Source organism: Cryptomeria japonica, chromosome 7 (assembly GCF_030272615.1).
Source record: "Cryptomeria japonica chromosome 7, Sugi_1.0, whole genome shotgun sequence".
NCBI classification, from domain to species: domain Eukaryota; kingdom Viridiplantae; phylum Streptophyta; class Pinopsida; order Cupressales; family Cupressaceae; genus Cryptomeria; species Cryptomeria japonica.
Window position 1 is genome coordinate 518,734,901 of NC_081411.1, and position 21,955 is coordinate 518,756,855.

Genomic DNA, 21,955 nt, shown 5'->3' on the forward strand with positions numbered 1-21,955 from the left:
TCGCCATCGATAATCGACTTGGCGACATGGAAAGCTTGAGAGAGAGACTGTACGCTTTGAACAAATTGGATGAGCGACGGATGATGGCTCAGTGGGCGACAGAGACGGCACAGCAAAGGTAGAAGAGTTGGCACGACAAGCATTTGCGAAGAATGCGGTTTACCCCAGGGCAACTTGTATTAAAGTTTAATGGGCGCAACGAGATCAAGCCCGGAAAATTCAAGGTAAAGTGGCTGGGCCCTTTCAAAGTTCGCGAGGTCGGCGCGAACGGGGCGATCAAGCTATGGACACTCGATGGGCAGGAGGTGCAGGACACAGTGAATGGCTCTAAATTGAAGGTATACCATGAGCGAGAAGGACCTAGCTAGCGGCACAAGCAAGAAACCAAAAATAAAAAAATAAAAAAAATAAAAACTCGGCCAATTTGCAATGTACCTACCAAATCAAACGGAGGTTTGATGCCAACACCTTTGCGGGGTTGAGGGGCAGCGCCCCTCGCGGGTTCCTGGGGCAACGCCCCAGGCGCGCTCCTTGTCGCAGTACAGGGCGGGGTCGAGGGGCAGCGCCCCTCGTTGCCAACGCCAATTTACAACCTTCAGAACCACACGAAACTTCATGGCGCACACCGTTTTCATTATTTTTTGCAGGAACTTGTTTTTATTATTTTTGTGAAAATGAAGGGAAATTTACAAGTGGTGAGCAAAAAAAAAATAAAAAAATTTACAAGTTGGAAAAGAATGTTTTTTTAAGTGCCGAAGAATTAAAGGGGGACTCGTTCATAGTAAGTCCGTACGAAACTAAAAGACAGAGATCCGTACGGATTCCACAAGTAAAGGAAATACCGGGTCAATAGAAAACACTCCACGGATCTCAGAAGAAAAATCCGTACGAAAATTAGAGTACGGGGAGGAGTGCCAACAAAGGAAAGAATTCGTACGTTTTATAGGCAGAGGCCCATACGTATCAAGGAAAAGAGAATTCCGTACGAATCTGGTACGGCGGGGAGACAAACCTTCCGTACGGAAATTGGGAAAAGTCCGCACGAAATTAAAGTGGCAAGGAGGAACAAAACCGTACGGAATTTTTTTTTTTGGCGATAGTGCCAAAGATTTATGTACGGAAAGTGGAGAACTGAAATTCCGTACGGAATTCAGACGCAAAGTCTGTATGACCTCCGCAAGTAACCGGATTTGGCGTGACAAATTCCGTACGAACCAAGGGGCTGCCTGAGTCAAGAAAAAGTCCGTACGGATTCAGGGGGGCCAAAGGAAAACAAATTTTTCGAGAAGTAAAATACTGGCTGTACGGACCACGGAAGCAGACTAAAAGTACCATTGAGACAAGGGGAATAAGAGATCACAATCGGAAGAAAGATATAAGTTTGGAAAAAAAAAAAGAAAATCATTTGATGACGTCTAGCGCTAGGCAGTTGAAAAAACTGGATTGGAGGAGGAGACTACAGGATTCAGAGAAGACACCTAGGAAACCGTCTACAGACTGTCCTATGGATAAAGGGAAGGTTGTTGTACTGGATACAGGCAAGAAAGAAAGGCAGCCGAAAGTCACAGCGGACACAATCACTTTCAAGGGGTTGAACGGCAATGTGTGCAGGCAATGGTGGTTGGAGGCGCAGTCCCCAGATGACATTTTGGTGAAAACACAGTTAGGAAGGGCACGGGTACATTGGGCCATTCAGATGCCGATATTTGCCATTTGGGATTTTGAGCCTTGCCTGCGCATGATGATAAAATCGTACAATGATGAGTTGCGCACCTCATTCAAGTACCAGCACACAGACGTTACCGTGTCTTTTGCTCCGGATGACTTTGCGAGGGTTTTTGGCACTCCTGACGAAGGGAAGAAGGTGGACAAGCAGGCGATGAAGATGTTTGCCAAGAGGAAAAATCAGTTGCTACAACAAATATGTCGGGATAACCTGACCAGAGCAGAGTGGGACAGGATTACGGCACCCAAGGGGCGAGGACTGAAAAAATCTTACATAGTACCTGGTGCATGGCAGTGCTTGCTCGACTTGATGAAGAGTCGTCTCACAGGAGCCAGTAGGGCCTTCGACACAGCCGTGCCGATGATTGCATTGATGAACGGGCTTCGGAATGGGACGGTGTACAACTGGGCTACTGTGCTGTCAGACCGCATTCATGAGTTCCTCACACTAAAGCACAAGGCATTCTATATGCCCCACCACGCCATTGGGTTATTCCTAGACGCAGTCCGCATACAGGTGCCGGAAGAAAGGCGAGGGTGGCAGCCACGGGACAGCATTGACCCTACCGCGCCCTCCATTTTTTACTGGACTCATTTGGATACACACACAGGGGATGCACCATCCAGCAGGAAGCGGAATCCCCAGATATAGGTAGTCTCTACTAGCGAGTCGGATTCGACCACCGAGAGTAGTTCACGGGCAGAGTCGGAGGAGACATCTTTTCGTTGTTCGGGTGGGGATACCGGATTTCGCCTCTCACACATGGAGGTACCGTATCCAGAGTTGGGTATGGAAGAAGGCGCAGGTGGTACGGTTGCCCTTGGCCAGATACCGAAGGGGACGCGGGGACTACCAGGAGGAAGAGTGGTCCGACCTACGGGTGTTCAGACAGGGAGGCTAGTATATGCACCCGCTGTGTTGACTACAGATGGGACCATGACACCATTACCAGCAGCAAGAGTGACAGTGGGAGCCATATCAGTAATCCTTGTGCCGGGGTTTGGCCAACTGCATCCTCGTCCCTCCCTCGGGCAGATTTCACAGGTCCCTAGCAGCAGTGTAGTTTAGCCGAGGGACACAACCCTTATTCGGACAGAGCCAGTGGATGGAGGTGGAGAGATCAGGTTAGACAGGGGTGACGTTGAGGGAGATGATACAGACTCATGGTTGGAGCAATACTCAGCGCAACCGAAAGCCCCAGTAGGACCCTCGCCTGCCACACCTCACTGTCAAGAGGTGGTTGATTTAGAGGGCAGTGAGTCTCCTCATGAGATGCGTGCATAGGGGGAACCTACAGACCTACTCCAGCACATGGGTGGTACGGAGGATACGGTGCTACAGGTAGACATTCCGATGCCTGGTTCTACAGAGAACCAGCCCACTGCCTTGACTCAGTTTTTGGCAGCAGTAGAGAGTGAGGCACGCAGACTTTTGGCCTTGACGGAGGAAGGGACCCTAGAGCAGCCAGCGTTGGAGGGTCTCTTGGCATTTGCTACCGGAGGAGTGTTGAGGCATTTCAGCGGTGCTTTGTTGACAGAGGATGGCCTCGCGTGGATCTTCCTATGATGTTGGAGGAGTGGCAACACCCTGGACAGATTGGAGAGGGTCAGGTGCAGAGCCTACTCAGGCGGATCGAGCAGGCCATACGGGATAGTCATTTGGCGCATCGGCGTGCTCAGCAGGAGGCAGATATCACTAGGGAGACACTGGAGTTGGAGTTGGCTCAGCAGAGAGCCCGGACAGGGAGTACGGAGGAGGAGTTGGCTCGTGTCCGCGCCGAGTTAGCAGCAGCCTCAGCCGCATGGGTGGCAGATAGGGCTTTGTTGGAGGCCAGTCTGAGTAGTACGAGGGCAGAGCTGGATAAGAAGCATACCAAGCTGATGGAGGCCGTATTCAGAGTGCAACAGTCTCGGGAGCGCCAGCTAGTGGCTGAGAGGGATCTTCGCCACCACACAGAGCAGGTGTTGCAGCTCCGGGAGCAATTGGCCTCTTCCTCATCCACGGGACGATCAGGGACGCCATCTCTACCCCAATCCCAGTAATTTGTTGCTTTGGGGTTTCAGTTTTGCTTGTACATCATTCCCATTTTGGTTGTCTGTCGTCCGGAGATGACGTTTCTTTTTGGGGGGGATGATGTTGTCGGGTAATTAAGCATTAAGGTAAATTGTGTTAGCATCGACAGTTAACCCGTCGGTTGTTGGCAGTTGGCACTGGGTAACTAACCAGACTCCTTTATATTGTATATGTTTCCAGTCTTTGGACATGCTATTGTAGTCGAACATATTGCTATCATTGTATGTACTAGCTTATTATGAATCAATAGAACATTTGTGAGTTCCATATATTCTGTGTACTTCTGTCATTTATGCAATGTCTTAACCTGACACCACGACGTTTCTTTTTGGGGGGGATGATGTTGTCAGGTAATTAAGCATTAAGGTAAATTGTGTTAGCGTCGGCAGTTAACCCGTCGGTTGTCGGCAATTGGCACCGGGTAACTAACTAGACTCCTTTATATTGTATCTGTTTCCAGTCTTTGGACATGCTATTCTAGTCGAACATATTGCTATCATTGTATGTACTAGCTTATTATGAATCAATAGAACACTTGTGAGTTCCATATATTCTGTGTACTTCTGTCATTTATGCAATGTCTTAACCTGATACCCCAAGGGGGAAACACCTGCTAAATGACTAACTGATAAATTATCAGTGTAATCACACAACAGAAACACTGGATCTGAATAGATTCAAAGATATGAAGTTTTGTAAGCAAAATTATCTTAGGGACAGGGTTGTTATTCTGAAACCTTATAATTACCAAAAGAGCCTCATTGTTAAAGGTAGAGGGGGAATTATATGACAGATTTCTTTTGATTCTTAAAGCTCAAAAATGACTCTTGAAAGGGACATGATTAATTCATGAAACCTTTATAGTCATAAATGTGAGAGAAATGCAACTGGGTTTCTTGCTTTGTCAGTTTTGTTTTCCCAAAAGTGCACTTGCACATTTGAGGTTTTTCCTAAAACCTTCCTAGTTTTCTAGTCTGCTGTTTTGTTTTGTTGTCAAGCTGTGTTTTTGAGTTCTAAGAGATTTTATTGCTGCTGAAAGCTAAAAAACGACTCTATCTGCCCAATGGACTGATTAGGCTACTCGTTTCCCTATGACTAGCAGGAAGACATGAAGCAGAAATCGCCAAAATTGTTACTGAAATTTTCATGATATTTACAACGTAATGGAAAATTCAAGTATCTAGGCAAAGATTACAGTTACATGAGTGAATTTCAGAAAATCTTTCAATTGTTTTTTAATTCATTATATTTTATACAGTTGAAAAGATTACGAGAAGTAATCTAAAAAATAAATTTCCTCTCACACAAGACCGTGAGAGTGATCCTTACTTTCCTATGCAAAGGAGAAGAACTGAATTAAACAAAGCAAATGCATAGAGGAGATAAGAAAGGAACCAGCCATTGCCTGGGGGTATATGGCTGACATAAGTCTGCTCTCGAAGTTGTAGGTCTGCATTTTCGACATCTGTTCTCTTCCAGTCTCCTCCTTGTCTTGAAAAAGTCAAAAGGTGAAGTGGGTTAGATCAAAAGATCTAAGCAATGACTAAATGCCTACTGATCTTGCCTATACATTTGCATTATTTAATCGAGATCCCTTTTGACAGAAAAATAAACATCTTGGAAGACAAATAAGAAAAGGTCATTCTCATTGCTTGGAGAATTAGTGTTTTTCTAACTATTTGTTTAATGTGCAGAGACAAGTAGAGGAATTCCAGATTTCAGAGGTTTTATTATGAGTGGGATTAAATGAGGCTCCCACAAGGGTTGAGCCCAGCTCATAGAAACCATATGATTGTTCAGAGTGTACTTGCAGGTATATACAGTAATCATAAGATGGTGTAAAGGCAGCCATTTAAATGCAGGCAGAGGCAGAATGTAAAAAGAGAGCCCAAGTTCCGGAGTCTGAAGAAACATGCCAAGCAAATTTCAACATTGCAGATGGAAAGAAAACCACAGCTATAATGGAAGCACAATGGCCTGAGGTAGGTAAAGCTGAAGCTATAGTAGCTAATTCTAATGCAGCAGTTTTGGGAATTAGAATGTTTTCAGAATCTTTTCAATTAAATGGTGGAGTGGAGGCTGCGAGAAAGGAGGACTGTTGAACAATATTTTCAAGCATTCAGTAAAATTGCAAAGGAGGTAAATCTCCTAATGGACATGATGCTACAGGGCCAAAAGTGCAAGAGAAGAACACACAATTAAAGGGGAAAACTCTCAAAATTGCAGAAATTCTGTGCATAGAGTGTTGAGGAGAGGTCTTCTTTTCTAGGAAATTTGCAGAAGAGTTGTGCGTAAAGAGTTGCAGAAAGGATTTCATTTTTAGGAAATGCAAGCAAAGAACCCAGGAAAAATTACAGAGTTTCCATTCCTTTACCCCAAATTCTTTTCGAAAAGCACAGAAAATGAAATTTACAGAGATTCCTTCTTCAAAAATACATAAAAAGCTCAGAAAATTGCAGAGAGGGTTTCGTAAAAATTCTTTGCAGAATTTCGTGCAGTTAAACCAAGTATTTTTCCCCATTTACTTCTTCAGCTTCCTATCCAAGAAAAAATGCAGAGTTTCTTTCTTTTAAAATGAAAAGCAAAACCTACAGATTCTGTCCGAATTACAGAGATACAAGAAACGTGAGAAGACGTGAAGGATATTTGTGCAAAATTTTAAAAAATTACAGAGATTTCTTCCTTTGAAAATGCAGATTTTTTTTTCCAGCAAAGGGAAAAAGAAAACAGAAAACCCACCAACAGAGTTTCGTAAAAAAGAAAAGTGTAGGGTTTCGGAAAACAAAGTCCATAAATGCAATCCGAAAATGCAGAGATTTCGTCTCATAAATACAAGCAAAGCTCATACACATTGCCAAGTTCACTGTTAAAAAAAAACAAAAAAAAACCCCAAGATTTGCAGAGAGTCTTCGAAGAATGCAGTTCGGAAAATACCTTTCTTGTTTGCAAAGAGGAAAATGTCGTGATTTATGAACAATCCCTGCAAGGTCGAAGATGGAGCAGACCGAAAGAAGTTATAGACAACTGCCAAAGAAGGCAAGATAACACGTAGTTCTCATTGTTCATCTCCTTCTCCAAACCCTAGCAGAAAGGCAGAGTTCCTCTTCAGTGATGTGGAAAATGAAAAATGAATGATAGACTTAGGTTTTCTATCGATATATTTCCCCTTGCTCTCCCTTTTCCCATTTTAATGGGATTGTATTTTATTTATGAAATACAAAGTAATGCATATGGTGGTCGAGTCCTTAGACTCCCAGTTATGTATTAAGATAAGTCTTTGCCTAGCCGTGGGGAGGCTTTAAAACCCCTAAGTCTTTCTAAGACTTATTAATTTTAAAAGATGTAAATTAATTTTATATTTATTAATTATATCAATGTTGTAAAAATTGGTATTTTCTAGCAACATTTATATAATTAATAAATATTCAATTAATTAATTTTGTAGTAAAATTTCCTAGCAATATTCTTAAAAGGAAATTGAAATTTTGTGCATCTTTTAAACTCTAGGATTCAATACCTTTCATCCATAGACACATGAATAATGTAAAATGAATATTTTAATTGGATGAGTTATAAATCCAATTAATATTTATTATAATTGTGTCTTTAAAATTGTTCCCAATATGCATATGGAGGGAAAATATTGAATCCTAAAGAGGTGAAGTTATCTCAAGGATTTGGGGTCTAATTTGGGCTTGAAATGCAATTATCCATGAGTTTGGGCTAGTTCTCCAGCAGTTAAGGCCTGATTTTGAGTGTTTCATGGGTCAACCTTCAGTTGACCAAGAGTTTGCACCTGATTTCATACATTTATGTAGAGTTTGAGGCCTTTTTGTGGGGGTTTCTTTCTCTACTCGGATCGGGAGATATTTTTGACTTGGATATCACTCAAGGAAGCTTTCAGTTAACTTGCAGTCATCTTATCCTTGCCTTTGGAAGGCTTTTTGCATAAAGGAAGAAAGGATTTCAGTTTCTGGGGGTTCTGGATTTTTTTTCAAGCCTAGCTGAGTTTTCTTTCTTGTAACCCATTTGCAGTTCTGACAGTAAATTTCAATAAAGATATCAGTTTATGCCTTCTCATTTTCTGAGCTATTTTTCATTGTGTGATTGAGAGTAATTTTCATTTTTGTGTTATTTATCAAATAACCTTTCTTGAAGTTTCTGTCTCATGCATGAATCACAGGTCATGCATTGTGGTTTATCAATTTAATTGTTTGTGAAAGTCATTTCCTTTCAATTTTTCTGAGCAATGATCCTTTGGATGAGACACTTTTGTGATATGAATTCAGAGATGTTATAAGTGTAAAACAGGTGGATTTAGAAGGGTTTTTCTGTCATTTTTCAGATCATATGGTGTATCACCCTATTTAGGTTGTTAGTTTTCCTTTCATCCTTATTTATTCCCTCACCCTTTTCCCCAAAAGTTTTCTTAAAATCTTGTTAGAATAGGTGATCCATCAGTATCAGGAACCGGCCTATCCGGAGGTCCAATCATAATAATAGTTTACCCACAGACTCATGATTGTTCCCATGTTATCCCAGAGTGCTAGGTTTTAATAGCTTAGTTTTCGGGTGCACTTTTGGGCCTTAACAGAAACATAAATGATGTTAAAGGATGATGATTGATTCCGAAATGAGCACTGATTATAAATAGCAATGTTCTCTAAGGACTGAAAAATAAACCCAGAAAAACCCAAAAAGATTGTGGTCGAAATAAGAACTTACTTTAAATAGCAGTGTTCTCCAAGTTCTGAGGAGAAAAAATCCAGAAAAACCCAGAAAGGTTGGTGCCTAAAATGAGCATTTACTATAAATAGCAATGCTCTCCAAGGACAAAGGAGAACAACCCAGAAAAAACCTAGAATTCTACAAGGAGCGTTGTCACCAACTAGAGCGCCAACTGAACTCCAAATAATCACCGTGTGCCAAGAAAACCCGGAAGTTGGCCAACGCTCACAAAACAGTGTGGTGTAAAAATGGGGACATTATAGTCCTCCCTCCCCAAAGATTGCTTGTCCTCAAGCCTCCAAATCACTTGACTGAACTGCAATGAAACCAAATATGATTCAAAGGTCCCAAGTTAATCTAGGAGGTTTGTAGGTCCATCTACTCAAAGCATTGACTTGTTGGGTACAAGCACAAGTGACCTCCTAAAATCCTCCTTTAAGAAGAGCAACCTAAAATTACAAGATCTCGGTCAACTCTTAAGAAAATTGCTCTGCATAAAAACCAATCTGTGGCACCATTAGAATAAGCTCAAGAAAGTTAAGATTGATTCTCTCAATTTCAACACCTTGCACTCCAAGTCGAAGGCTATCACTAAAAAGTAATCTGCTATCCCAAACATAACTGCAAGCTGAAATTAGGAAATAATAATTGCTAGGTGCTTGAACACCCATCCAATACAGAACCTGGTTAGCCAAACTTGTCAATCCCTCCATATGAGGCCATAAATTAACCTTGTCAAGTGGCTGAGCGGACTGAAATAGCATAAATCTGCAACTGTTCAAGTCTGATTTTTCAAAATACACCACTTGGAGAGAAGAGTAGTTTCTGCAACATTGAAAAACCTTGGCCAAAATGAATTTTCTGATCATTCCCTTGGCTGAAAACACCTTTCCAAGAGCACCAATGAAGAACTCCAAATTTTGTTTAAAATCTCCCTTGAGTCCATTTGTATGAGCTGAAATGAACTCATGAGATGAATGAAAAAAGAGGTAACAACAACATTGTCATTGTTTTTTGGGTTCATAACCTCCCATGGTATGCTTCTTCTATCATCATTATTCACCAATAGCCCATAAAATGATCTTGTGCATAGATACTTACCCCAAAAGAAACTCCTCCATGCTGATGTTGCGCTACTCTAATCTCCATGTGAACTTGATCTAGAGTGTATCTAATGATCCTTGAAGTTTCAACACCAATGGTCTCCACCTCATCAAACTCTAAACCACAATATAACTCTCTTGTGGTAAAATCACAAGCTCAATCATCAAACCATGATGATGCAATCCATTATGGTCCATTATAGTAAGCAAACCATCAATGATTCTGGGTGATCCAATAGGCAAAATAACTGGTTCCACCTCATAATTGCACACCAGACCTGTATCCCCATATCTCATTAGTGTTTTCAAAATCAAGAGCTGTTACATCATCCAACAAAGAGTGGAATATCAAATGACAATTCAGCATCCACCTCAGACAGCGGGTTATCAACAAACTGAAGATCTTCTTCCCCAAGCTCAAAACAATCCTCCTGCTGATCCAAACTTTCATTTTTTGATTTCTTGGGAAAATATGCTAGGTCAAAATCATCCCAGGTGCTATCAAGATCTTCAATTACGTAATTGATCTTCTTAGCCCTCTCTCTATTCTCTTGTTTCCTGAATTGATTGGCCTCATAAAGCTGATCTTCTGCTTCTAGAAGTGTCTTTTGGACATTCTAATGCATGCTTCATGGAATTATGCTCAATGGTGAGCTCTTTAACTTTTCCCTTAGTTTCCCTAGAAATAGGTAAAGTCTATCTGCATGTATGATAACCACATCCCTAACGTTGATGATGTGCAAGTATGTTGATTTCACTTCCTCCATTGTGCTTTTTATTATTTGCAAATCAGCAGGGTAACAGGTTGATCTCTTTGTTTCTTTTGGATTCAATTTTCAGCAAGGCTCTTCATGCCATCCAATTTTGATAAAATTTGCACTTCATTTTCGGTAGACACTGTTGCCATTTTATGACACCCTTGGTCCATCAATGAGAACCGATCAGAGATATGATTCCATGGACCAGCGCTGCCCAGCTGATCAAGGAGAAAAGCAATGGAATTATTAAGTGTTGTCTTGTCAGAAGCAAGTTCCTTGTCTTTCTCCCCCAGAACTTCGGAACCCCCAGGTTCCCAAGTTCCTTGTCCTTCTACCCCGGAACTCCGGAACCCCCAGGTTCCCAAGTTCCTTGTCCTTCTACCCCGGAACTCCGGAACCCCCAGGTTCCCAAGTTCCTTGTTCTTCAGCTACGGTGACCCCGGTCTCTGAAGTTCCCCAACTACGGTGACCCCAATCTCCGAAGTTCCCCAACTATGGTGACCTCGGTCCCCGAAGTTCCCCAAGTACGGTGACCCCAGTCCCCAAGGTTCCCCAACTACGGTGACCCCGGTCCTCGAAGTTCCCCAACTACGGTGACCCCGGTCTCCGAAGTCTTCTAAACTTGCTTCTGGCTTGCAACACTTCCGGATGGCGTGATCGACACTCAAGGCTTTAAATGCTCCGACAGTTTTGGTGACTTGTGCACTTTTTTTGTGGAGCCTTAGGGGTGCATTTAATGTTTTTGGCAGGATTTCCATCAAGGGAGGTACGGGGCCATGCTTGGTATGTCATGCCTGACTTTGGAAGGTTAGTCAATCCACCTTCTCAGGATTGCCCTTTGTGGGTATGGCTAGGTTGCTTGCATGTACAAGTCAAGTGCATGCACTTCCCTGCACCTCCAGACTGACATGCAGGGGTCATGATCACCATTGTAACCCATTTTTCTATATAAAACTGGGATATTACATGGCTCTAGTAAGATCACTTTATGAAATAATAAGTATATTTGATGGTCAAGGTCCTTATTTCAAGCATCCATAACTTATAAACTTCTCATTTCCTTCCAACAAGCTATTGCACTAAGGTGCTTTTAAAATTATTTTATAAAATTAAGCAACCTTAGTGAAATAATTAAATTAAAGCCCAATAATTCACCCAAGCTATGGAAATTGCCAAAGAGTATCAAAATCGAAATCTAACCATATTGGAATGGTACCAATGATGAATAATGAAAATCAAGGTCGACCAGGTGACTCACTATAAATAGATGCTCTCTCTAAGAATCTTGGAGGACACCAAAAGTTGGAATTCACTTTGGAAAGTGTCATAGGAGTTCTCAATACCAATTGAGCTCTCTGCCTTCATAAAAAATCCCCTATGACAAGGTTGGCACTCACTGCTAGAGCTAAATACTATGCTAGGCAGACCAAAAATGGGGACATTACAGTCTTCCCTACCCAAAGATTGCTTATCCTCAAGAAATGCCAGCTCAACCTACACTATTGTAGGAAAATACTGCAAAGCAATGCCCTGTCCTGTATTAGCTCCTTGATGTAGTGCATATGGATCTCGATGTGTTTGGTCCTCTGATGGTGAACCGGGTTTTTCGAGTTCTGAATGGCACTCTGATTGTTACAATGAAGGACTATAGGCCATGGAGTGGTGAAGACAAACTTTGATAGAATATTCTGAAGCCAAATAGCCTTAGTAGCTAAATTAACAGTCCCTCAATACTCAACCTCAGTTGAAGAAAGAGCAATAGCATGTTGCTTCTTACTTTGCCAACAAATGGGGCCGGTAGCTTGAAGTGGACTTACGATCATCAAGATCACCAGCCCAATCAGAGTCTGTGTAACCAACCAAGATAAATCCTGTACCTGCTGCATAATGGATCCCAAAGTGATGTGTATCCTATATGTAGTGCAAGATGCGTTTGACAGCTTTCCAATAAAGCTCATGTGGTTCCTGCACATAGTGTGAAACCATGCTAACCGCAAAAGAAATATCAAGGCGTGTGTGAGTCAAGTAGATGAGACTCCCAACAAGCTGATGATACAAAGTGGTATCAACAAGTGGAGTGGAACACTTAGCCTCAAGCTTGAATTTTGAAAGAAAGGGAGTTAGTGCAAGCTTACAATCAGCCATGTGGAAGTGAGCTAGAAGATCAAGAGCATACTTGGGCTAAGCAAGAGTTATCCCTAAAGAAGATCGTGATATCTCAATCCCAAGAAAGTAGTGCAAAAGGCCCAAGTCAGTCATAGCAAATCTCTCATGCAAGGCAGATTTGACACTACCAATGATGGATGAGGTACTCCCCGTAATGATCAAGTCATCAACATAGAGCACAAGTAGCAAATGAGAGTCATTATGTCGCAAAATGCAGACATTTAGATTTGAATGACACCTGGTGAATCCTATCGAGAGAGTAAAGGAATCCATCTTGGCATACCAAGCCCTAGGGGCCTATTTGAAGCCATAGATAGACTTCTTCAATCTGCAAACCAAAGAAGAATCCTCAATGAATGCCTATGGCTGCTCCATGTAAATCTCCTCCTGAAGATCCCCGTGAAGAAATGTACTCTTCATATCCATTTGATGTACAAGCCAACCATGCGCTGCAACAATAGCAAGTCTCAAACGAATGGAGTTCATCTTAGCTACAGGGGCAAAGGTCTCTGTAGAATCAACACCAAGAACTTGTGAGAAACCTTTTGCTACAAGCCGAGCTTTGTACTTATCCACACTTCCATCTGTTGCAAACTTACTTTGATAGATCCACTTACATCGAACTATCTTTCTCTCCTTAGGGAGAGGGACTGATTCCCATGTGTTGTTCCTCATCAAGGAACTATACTCTTCCACCATTGTTGAGTCCCACTCGGGAACTCCTGATGCTTCCTGAAAGAATTGTGGATCGGAGGCACTAGCAATGTAAGCATGTGGAAGATGCTGATGTTGTGACCTAGTCCTTCGAGTGTCTGAAGGATCCCCAACAAGAGTACTTGTTGACTCAAGAGTCTGTTGAGCCCAATGAGGTCTTGTAGGAGATGAAGGACGAGTTTCCTCAATGTCAAGTGGACCTTGCAAAGGTGTGAGCCTGTGAGTCAGAGTTGAGGTGGAATCATCTTCTGAGTCACTATCATCACTTTCCACTATGGAGGAAGGATGAGGAGGATTAGAGGCCAAGCTAGGAGAGCTTTCCTCAAAGTGAACACTCCTCTCAATGAAGAGCTCATGTGTCTTTGAATACAAAAGTCTATATGCCTTGACTCCCTCAGGATATCCAACAAAGATGTAAGGCCTACTCTGAGGTCCCAATGCCTTGTGCATCTGTGGAGGAATGCGAGCTCTTGCTAGATAACCAAAAACTTTGAAGTGTCTCACAATCAGTTTTCTACCACACCAAGCTTCAAAAGGAGTCATACCTTTCAAAGCCTTGTAGGGAAGCTGATTTTGAATGTTTGTGGCACAACTGATAGCTTTTGCCCAAAAAGATGGGCCAAGAGAACTAGCATGAATCTTGCGACTAGCCATCTCCTTAAGGGTTCTATTCTTCCTTTTTGCAGCACCATTCTGTTGTGGAGTGTAGGTAATTGAGTGCTGAAGATCAATCCCCTCTAGAGTGCAAAATTCCTCAAGTCTATTGTTCACATATTCCCTTCCATTGTCTATGCAGAGAATCTAGACTTGGTTCCCTGATTGCTTTTCAACATGAGCCTTGCAGGCTAGAAACTTGTCAAACACTTCACTCATGTGACCAAGAAAGGAAACCCAAGTGGAGCGGGAGTAGTCATCAATGAAAGTGAGGACATAGTGAGCCTTGCTAAATGATGGCATTGGAATTGGGCTTGCTACATCATTGTGAACCAATTGAAGAACTTCCAAAGCTCTCCAAGACTTCCTTTTGTCAAACTTCACTTTGAGATGCTTGCCCATAGAGCAACCTAAGCATACACCATTTGAAAAGCTGATTTGAGGGAGACCTATGACCATATCCTTGGAGCTAAGCTATTGAAGATAGCAGTAATTGAGATGTCCAAATCGCTCATGCCATAACTTACTTTCTGAATTTGAATGAGTGAGCAAGGTGATAGAAGGAGATTGAGGCATAAAGTGGGAGAAAGAATAAAACTGAGTGTTGTGATTGGCTTGTCTCACTGCTACCAAGGCATCAGTCTCAAGTCCTTTGACCACAACTGAGTCATGTAGAAACTCAACTTTCTTTCCATTTCCAAAGTGAGTGATTTGGTAGATCGAAAGAAGGTTGGTGCTTAAGTTAGGAACATAGAGAACATTCTCAAATGTTCCATCATCCATGTCAACTGAACCTTTCCCTTCAACTTCCACTTGTGTAACATCACCTATGAAAATGTGAGGTACCTTGGATGGCTCCAATGAAGAAAATTGTGCCCTTGTAGAACCCATGTGATGAGAGGCATCCGAGTCAAGTATCCATTGCTGTGAAGAACCTATAGTTGCCACAAATGCTTGCCCTTTTCCTTTTGACTGTGAGGAAGTGGAAGGAGATGAGTCCTTGTAGGCGGATGGGAAATTGATGTTGTTCTTCTTGATGATGTTTGTCAACTCATCAATTTGCTTGGAGCGGCAATGATGCTCATCATGACCAACTTTCTTGCAATATGAACAAGTTGGTTTCTCCTTCTTGGAAGAAGGTGAAGGATTGCCTTGTTGTGGAGAGGAGGAATGTGCTCTATCCTGGTGTGGCTTTGGCTTAGATTGCTTTTGGTTCTTGCATTTTCCTTGATTCCTTTGATTACCTTGATTAGCCACCAAAGCTTTTCACTTGAAAGACTTGAGAATCCCCATGGTGATCAACTTTGCTTGCTCAAGCATCAACATTTATGTAAATGCATCAAATGATGGTGTAGTGAAAGAACTACCCGAAGTCAACTGATGGGTTTGGAAACTAGAAACAAAGACTGAATACTTTGATGGAAGCTTGTCCAACAAATTGTAGACCAATTGTGCATCCTTCTTGTCAATGCCACAATCCTTGAGTTTTGCTCTTAGCTCAGCTTCTTTAGTTACATAGTCTTGGATTGTATCAAAATCCTTGGGATCCAACATTGTGAGTTTATTGTCAAGCTTGCAGCCCCTAAGCTCATCAACTTGGCCATACAAATTACCAACTTTGAAAGATAAGATCATTTGATACATACTTCCTCAGTGTTCCAAGAGCCATAGTATTCTTAGTAACCCATTCCATTTGAGCATTTGGATCAGCTTTAGGATCCGATGGTGCTTCAATAGTTCCATCAATGTAATGGGTTAGTCCTTTTTCCATTAATTTACTCCATGCTTTAATTTTCCATGATGCATAATTATGTGGAGTTAGAAGTGGAAATTTAGAACCCATAATTGAAAATGAAAAAGCATAAGAGATAGAGAGAGGCACAATCACACAAGACACCACCCCAAATTCACTTAATCAAAGAATCCCCCCCAAAAAGATGATTTTGGCACTTTATACTTAGTGCGTGTACAATGGGCCACTTGCAAATCAAGGCAAGATGGACTTCTGATTCCAATGATTACAACAACCTCAAATAGGCTACAACAAACTCAAACCACTAATGCAAAAGACCTTTCTAAGATCTAAGTATTACATATGCCAAAATAGGCCAAAAAAATCCAAGTTCTTAAAGTGATATTTCTACTCTTAATGATGAAAATTGATGGCACCACATAAAAGTAGACAAAAAACTATGCACTTTTAAAATAAACAACACCTAAAAAGGAGGTCATATGAGCTTGAACAAAGCCTTGGAAGTTGTAGAAACGAGGACTGGATAGGTACAGTTGTGAAAAACTAAAATTTCCACCAAAATCAGAAACTAACCACACCATAGTTAAGTACACAAAAAATTAGCCCAAATAAAAAAAATTGCACTTAAAAAGGCCTCATAACGACCAAGATATGAACCTTCAAAGTTGGACTACAAATTGAAAAGCTCAATGGAGAGGGGTCTACCAATTTTCAAAAAAATGTTGAATAGTGTTGGGGTCAACAAACTACTTGATTAAATTTGACAATCGTCTGACTGTTGCAAGAAAATCTCCTTGCTTGTGTGGCATTTGTACAGTACAAACTATTGATGTGGCTGTTGACTATGCAGGTTGCGTGACAGTTTGACTGGATGTACAAACTGATGATGTGGCAGTTGATTAGGTGTACGAATTGATGATGTGGCAGCTGATTGGGCCGTACAAACTGATGACATGGCAGTTGACTGGGTCGTACGGACTGATCACGTCACTGTTGATCGGGCCGTACAGACTGTCAATGGGGCAGATATTGTCGCAGTACGAATCTATAGCGTAGTGCACTGATGTTGCGTTGATTGTGTACTGGTGTGGCAGATGACATGTGCGGTGAGTTGGCAGTATAAAATTGTTGATTGTGCAGTGTCGCTAACTATGTGCTGGCTGAATGGAAAGGTGCCACTTGTAACCCTCTGGATGCAGGGGCTGCAGGAGTAGTCAGAGGGGATAGAGCTTTGGTGGAAGGGACAGATCGTCAGGACACAGGGTTGAACATGCTATTGAGCTGCTGGAAGAAAATGCAGGTGTCAGAGGGAGGTGTTGATTGGGGGACACCATCGCTGGGAGACAAAGGAGCATGCAGAGAGTTGGGGTGAGCTTGTTGAAGTATGGTGGTCACCGTTAGACAATGTCGGGAGACATCGCCGTTGGGAGCACGAAGGTCGCCAGGAGTTGCACGGTGATCGGAGCTGCAGAGTATGAAGCGGACCTTGTGATAGGGTATGGAGGGGGGTGCAAGTCTACAGATACCCTCTCTCGAAAAACAAAAAACTTTGCTTGAATTTTTTTTTTGTGATTTTTTCTTTATAAAAAAGTACTCTGCGATAAAATAAATCAAATAGGCAGAATGTTTTTTTTTAAAAAGGAAATCATACCGCATTGCAGATGGGGCCATACGGCTTGATCTGCTAATTTTTTTTTGCCTCAAAATCAATTTTCCTCCAATTTAGGCGAATTTATAGTCAAAATTCGTTGAAATGGCCTCCCAGACGCAATGGTGAGCTCGGATTTGGCACAGGATGCTCTTGAAATTCACTTAACTCCAAATCTCTCAATATGCCAACCTTGAAATGCACCAAGATCTCTCCAAAGACGACTATCATTGACACCCTATAGGCTGTGATACCATGTAAGAATCGACTATAGCAACCCAAGATCTAGAGGCCAATTGAATAGCACAAACAAGAGAGAACAATAGAGACAAGAACAAACCTTCCATCAAGATGCAAAAAGCTCGATCAACAAACAATGTACACAAGCCTACTTATAAAGGCAAGGCAAAAGGGAATGAAAGCACACAATAATGACATGTGGCCCAATGAGATGTAAGGGCAGGTAAGAGTTAGAACTCAGCCACTTGACACAAATAACTATGCATACTAGGAAAGGACAAGTCCACCTAAAGTGGAAATGCTCCAACCAATCCTATGCAATTCCATAAGTAAGCTTAAGTAAAGTGTAATAATATCCTAGAGATAAATAAAATAAATTAATTGCACCAACAGTGATCATCCACAAAAACCAAATTGGGATACATGTTAGCACTGCGTTTTGTATTGTAGAAGATCTCATGCCAAAGCATCTCTGCATGGTCAACATTTACAATACCACCATCCAACATGATCTTGGGCAACAAAAAAAATAATCAGCTCAACAAGAAAATATGATTCTCAGCATATCTCATTATGGTGTCCCAAAAGTGATGTAGGTTAGTCCTTAACAAAAGGCTGATGCAGAAGATGACAGCAGTGCCAAATCTGAAAATAGCTATCCTAGGAATGCATTCACTATCATAAACTAATAGCACCTCTTTTACACTTAATCTCCAAGTGTCAAATTTGTGGTCCAAGCACCCCAACTCACATAGCCAATTGCAATCATCAATGCATCATCTGGAGATATGTAGACCGGCAACATGAAATGGTCGCAATAACCATCATTCACCAATGTGGAAGTTGGAAATAATTGAAACATGGCTGAAAAACTCCCACAACTTGCTGCCATAAAAATTGCTAGTACTCAAAATTAATGTGCTCATTGACTGATGTTGCCAAAATCAGCGTTGCAATGCTGGGGCAGCAACTGTCATGATAAAATATTCTTGAATACATAGGAGATTTGAGTGTGGAAATAATTGGGAGGACTTTTAATGACGAAATCACCTCTACTATTCAACTCCAACTAAAAACTGCTCCATTGTCTACTCCACTGTTTGGCTGGAAATATTGGCCAATCCATCTGTTTGTAAGCATCCGAAGTCCTATGTTGGTTGATTTGAAGGTGAAGAGCAGCTCTAACTCTATAATCTTTTCCACAACCCCAATCCTAAGTCAATAGCTCACTGCTGAAATTTCACTTCGATCCCAAAACTTGTGATTATCACCAACCATAACATTGAAATCAAGATGTGCTCTATCATCCAACTCAAAAAGTGGATTTTCAAAAGATGACTCTGCATCAATCTCAAACAATGGGTTATCAATAAACTGAATACTATCATTAACCTCTTGCTCAAGCCAATCTTCCTGCTGATCTAAACTTCTACTCTCCGATTTATTGGAAAAATGAACCAGATCAAAATCCTCCTGAATGCTATCAAGCTCTGCAATCACTTGTCTGATTTCTTTAGCCCTTTCTTTGTTCTCTTGCTCCTTGAATTTTGTGACAGCAGTAAGTTCTTATTCTGCCTTAAGTAATGCTATCTGAGTGTCTTTCATGGAATCTCTAGTTATTTAAGATCGTAGGTGAGCTCTTCAACCTTTGCCTTTGTTTCTTTGGTTAGAGATAAAGTCTCATGTGGAAGTTCGGTAGTCATATCTCTATCTCTGATCATATGCAAGTATGCTGATTTATTTTCTCCATTGTGCTCTTTATTATTTGCAAATCAGCAAAGGTAATAATTGGTTCATGCTGACCTCTTTGTTTCTTTTGGATTAAATCTTCAATCAATCTTTTTGTGTCATCCCACTTAGAGAAGATTTTGTACTGCATTTTCAGTTGTCACCCATGATTGTTGCTTCCAACCATCCTCATGAATGACAAGATCATGCAAAGTTGATGAACTGCTGTTATTACTATTAGGCATGCAAAAATCAGAACTTCTTATCTTTCAGCAGTGTCTTCATGGCTGTCCCAAGTCTCATGTGCCTCTTCCTCAAATATTTTCCTAATCTCATGCCCTATGCCTAGTCATTTGTATTTACAAATGTTTGTGGTACTTGCTGATGCAATTCCTTTTGAATCTATCCTTTATGCATGCCGACTTCTAGATGACCAATATGAATTAGGTTTGTCCTTTTATGCAACACCCTAGAATAAAATTTAAAATATTTAGCAATGAAGTCAACAAGCAGAGTAGCCGGATACTCCTTTGTCATTCCCTAGGCGTGTGTATTTCTGTATCCGAAACGGATATGTATCCAGTATGGCCTGGATACAGGTTGGATACTATACCCACACGTGCCCCCAAAACTTTGATTTTCCAACCATGCTAGATGCTATCTGATTTGATTTTTTATAAATTTGATGAAATCTTCCCAAATTTAATTTTATAAAACTTCATTCATGCAATATTTAAAAAAAAATTGGTATAAACAAAACCTTCACCAAATGAAAAAGACAAATGAAATGTTTTTCTATTTCAGCGACCCATTTTTTGGGTTCAAAAGCAACTCTACTATTTTTGCATATTGTAACTTATAATTATTTATGTGGCAATAATGTGTCTATATTGCTTTTCAAGTTATGAAAATCTCCTCTAATAACTTAGAAAATTGTGTTAAATATATTTGTATGTGTTTTTTTATGAATGTTGTATCTAGCCGTATCCATATTGGGGGTCTTAAAAAATGGCCATATCTATATCTGATACTGTTCCGTATCTGTGTCCATGCTACTTTGTCAACAAGTAATAGCTAGTTGAAAGGGGATGATACAAACCCAACTTACAAAAAATAATTTAGAAGCATGGGGATTAACTTTGTGCTGCAAAATCAAACCAAGTTCAATCCTGCACTGCAATTTTGAAGTAGGGTGGGGAATAGGTGATTTGTGAGTCGTATCCATATTCTTAAGATGTGGTAACTTAAGATCAGTAAAGGTTCAAGGGATTTGCCAACTTTTACACACAAATACCCACTTGTATGCTTGTTATTGCACAAAGGAAAAACTAGGTCAAAGTGAGTCCGAGACTAATGGGCAGAGTGTTTGGTAATTTCATCATGACAGATACCAAATTTTAAAAATACCATATGCATTGAATATTAAAAGGGACTTTGAAGAAATAATTGGTTAAATCTAGGGTAAGGAGTTCTTCTCATGAGAATACATGTTGTAGATAGTTTGTAGGTATAATATGTTAAAAAATGTTTTCAAGTAGGCAATAGTGGTTTATAAGTAAAATATCTCGTGATGTGAAGGAATCTATTCTACATACAATAAAATGCTAGGGTAATGTATGCAGAGTTACCATAGGTATTCTGAAGCAGTGCATGCTGATAAGTTTTTAGAAACAATAAATTAAGAGGACAATAGGTGATGAACATAATCTATTAGGTTAATGTGAGGGATAAACATTTAGTATATTTCTAGTTCTTAAGGTTTTAGTATACAGTCTGTAGAGATTTTGAGAGGAATATTTAGGTTAATGTGATAATGCTTTAAGTGATATTTCTTAGCATTTTTTTTCAGTGATGTTCATGATGTTAAACATAGTAAATAAAATAATTTCTGACCCTTTGTAAAGCCACAAACAGTATTTGTTCTTACTTGATCTTATGATTTAGCGCATGTGAATCCATGTTATGGTGATTAAAGAAGAAGAAAATTATGAAGTAAATTAGGAGTTGGCTGTTGTTGCTTGACCATGCCAGAACTAAGAAAGTTGAATAAACCTTAGATTATTCTTGTCATATATTAATAGAAAGGAACAGGCTTTGCTATTATATCTGAAAGCTTATAGATTTAAATCTGATTGCAGATCCTTGTATGGAAAGCTTCTATGTGGACTAGTTGTAAATCCATTATCTCTTATATTTATTTGTTTATTATCAAACTCTATGAAGTAGCCTCTCTGCAATAAATCTAGTCCATTTGGAATTGTATAGTGCTTCAAGGTGACGTTCTGCTAATAATGATTTCTTGTGTAGGTTATAACTCGAACTTGGCAAACTGCTGATAAAATGAAGAGGCAAAGGGGACAGCTTCCAGAGGTCACATCTGTTAAGAATGACAATCTACGCATCAAGAGATATATATCAAAGTATACCATCAATCCAGCCATTGCCCATGGGTTTTCTCACATCATTGGTTCAATTGAGGTATATAAAGTGAAGGTCAACCTTAATGATTTATAAATACCTTCTAGCAATAGCAACAAAGTTCCTTTTTTTTTAATTTTTATGATTTGCAAATGGTAAGCTATTAAGGAGTTTGTTGAGAATACTTTCCAAGAGAAAAAATTTAATACATATGTCATAAGCTAACAAATGCTATTTAGTAATTGT

General features: G+C 40.6%; 1 protein-coding gene across 2 annotated transcripts in view; it reads left to right on the top strand.

The window, feature by feature from the left end:
* The window catches only part of LOC131061660 (urease), a 190,177-nt gene that overhangs the window by 153,272 nt on the left and 14,950 nt on the right, over positions 1-21,955 (top strand). For both annotated transcript variants that reach the window (XM_057995465.2, XM_057995467.2), the window contains one exon: positions 21,599-21,769. In XM_057995465.2, coding sequence (XP_057851448.2) covers positions 21,599-21,769 — 171 coding nt within the window. The remainder of the gene's footprint in view (positions 1-21,598; positions 21,770-21,955) is intronic.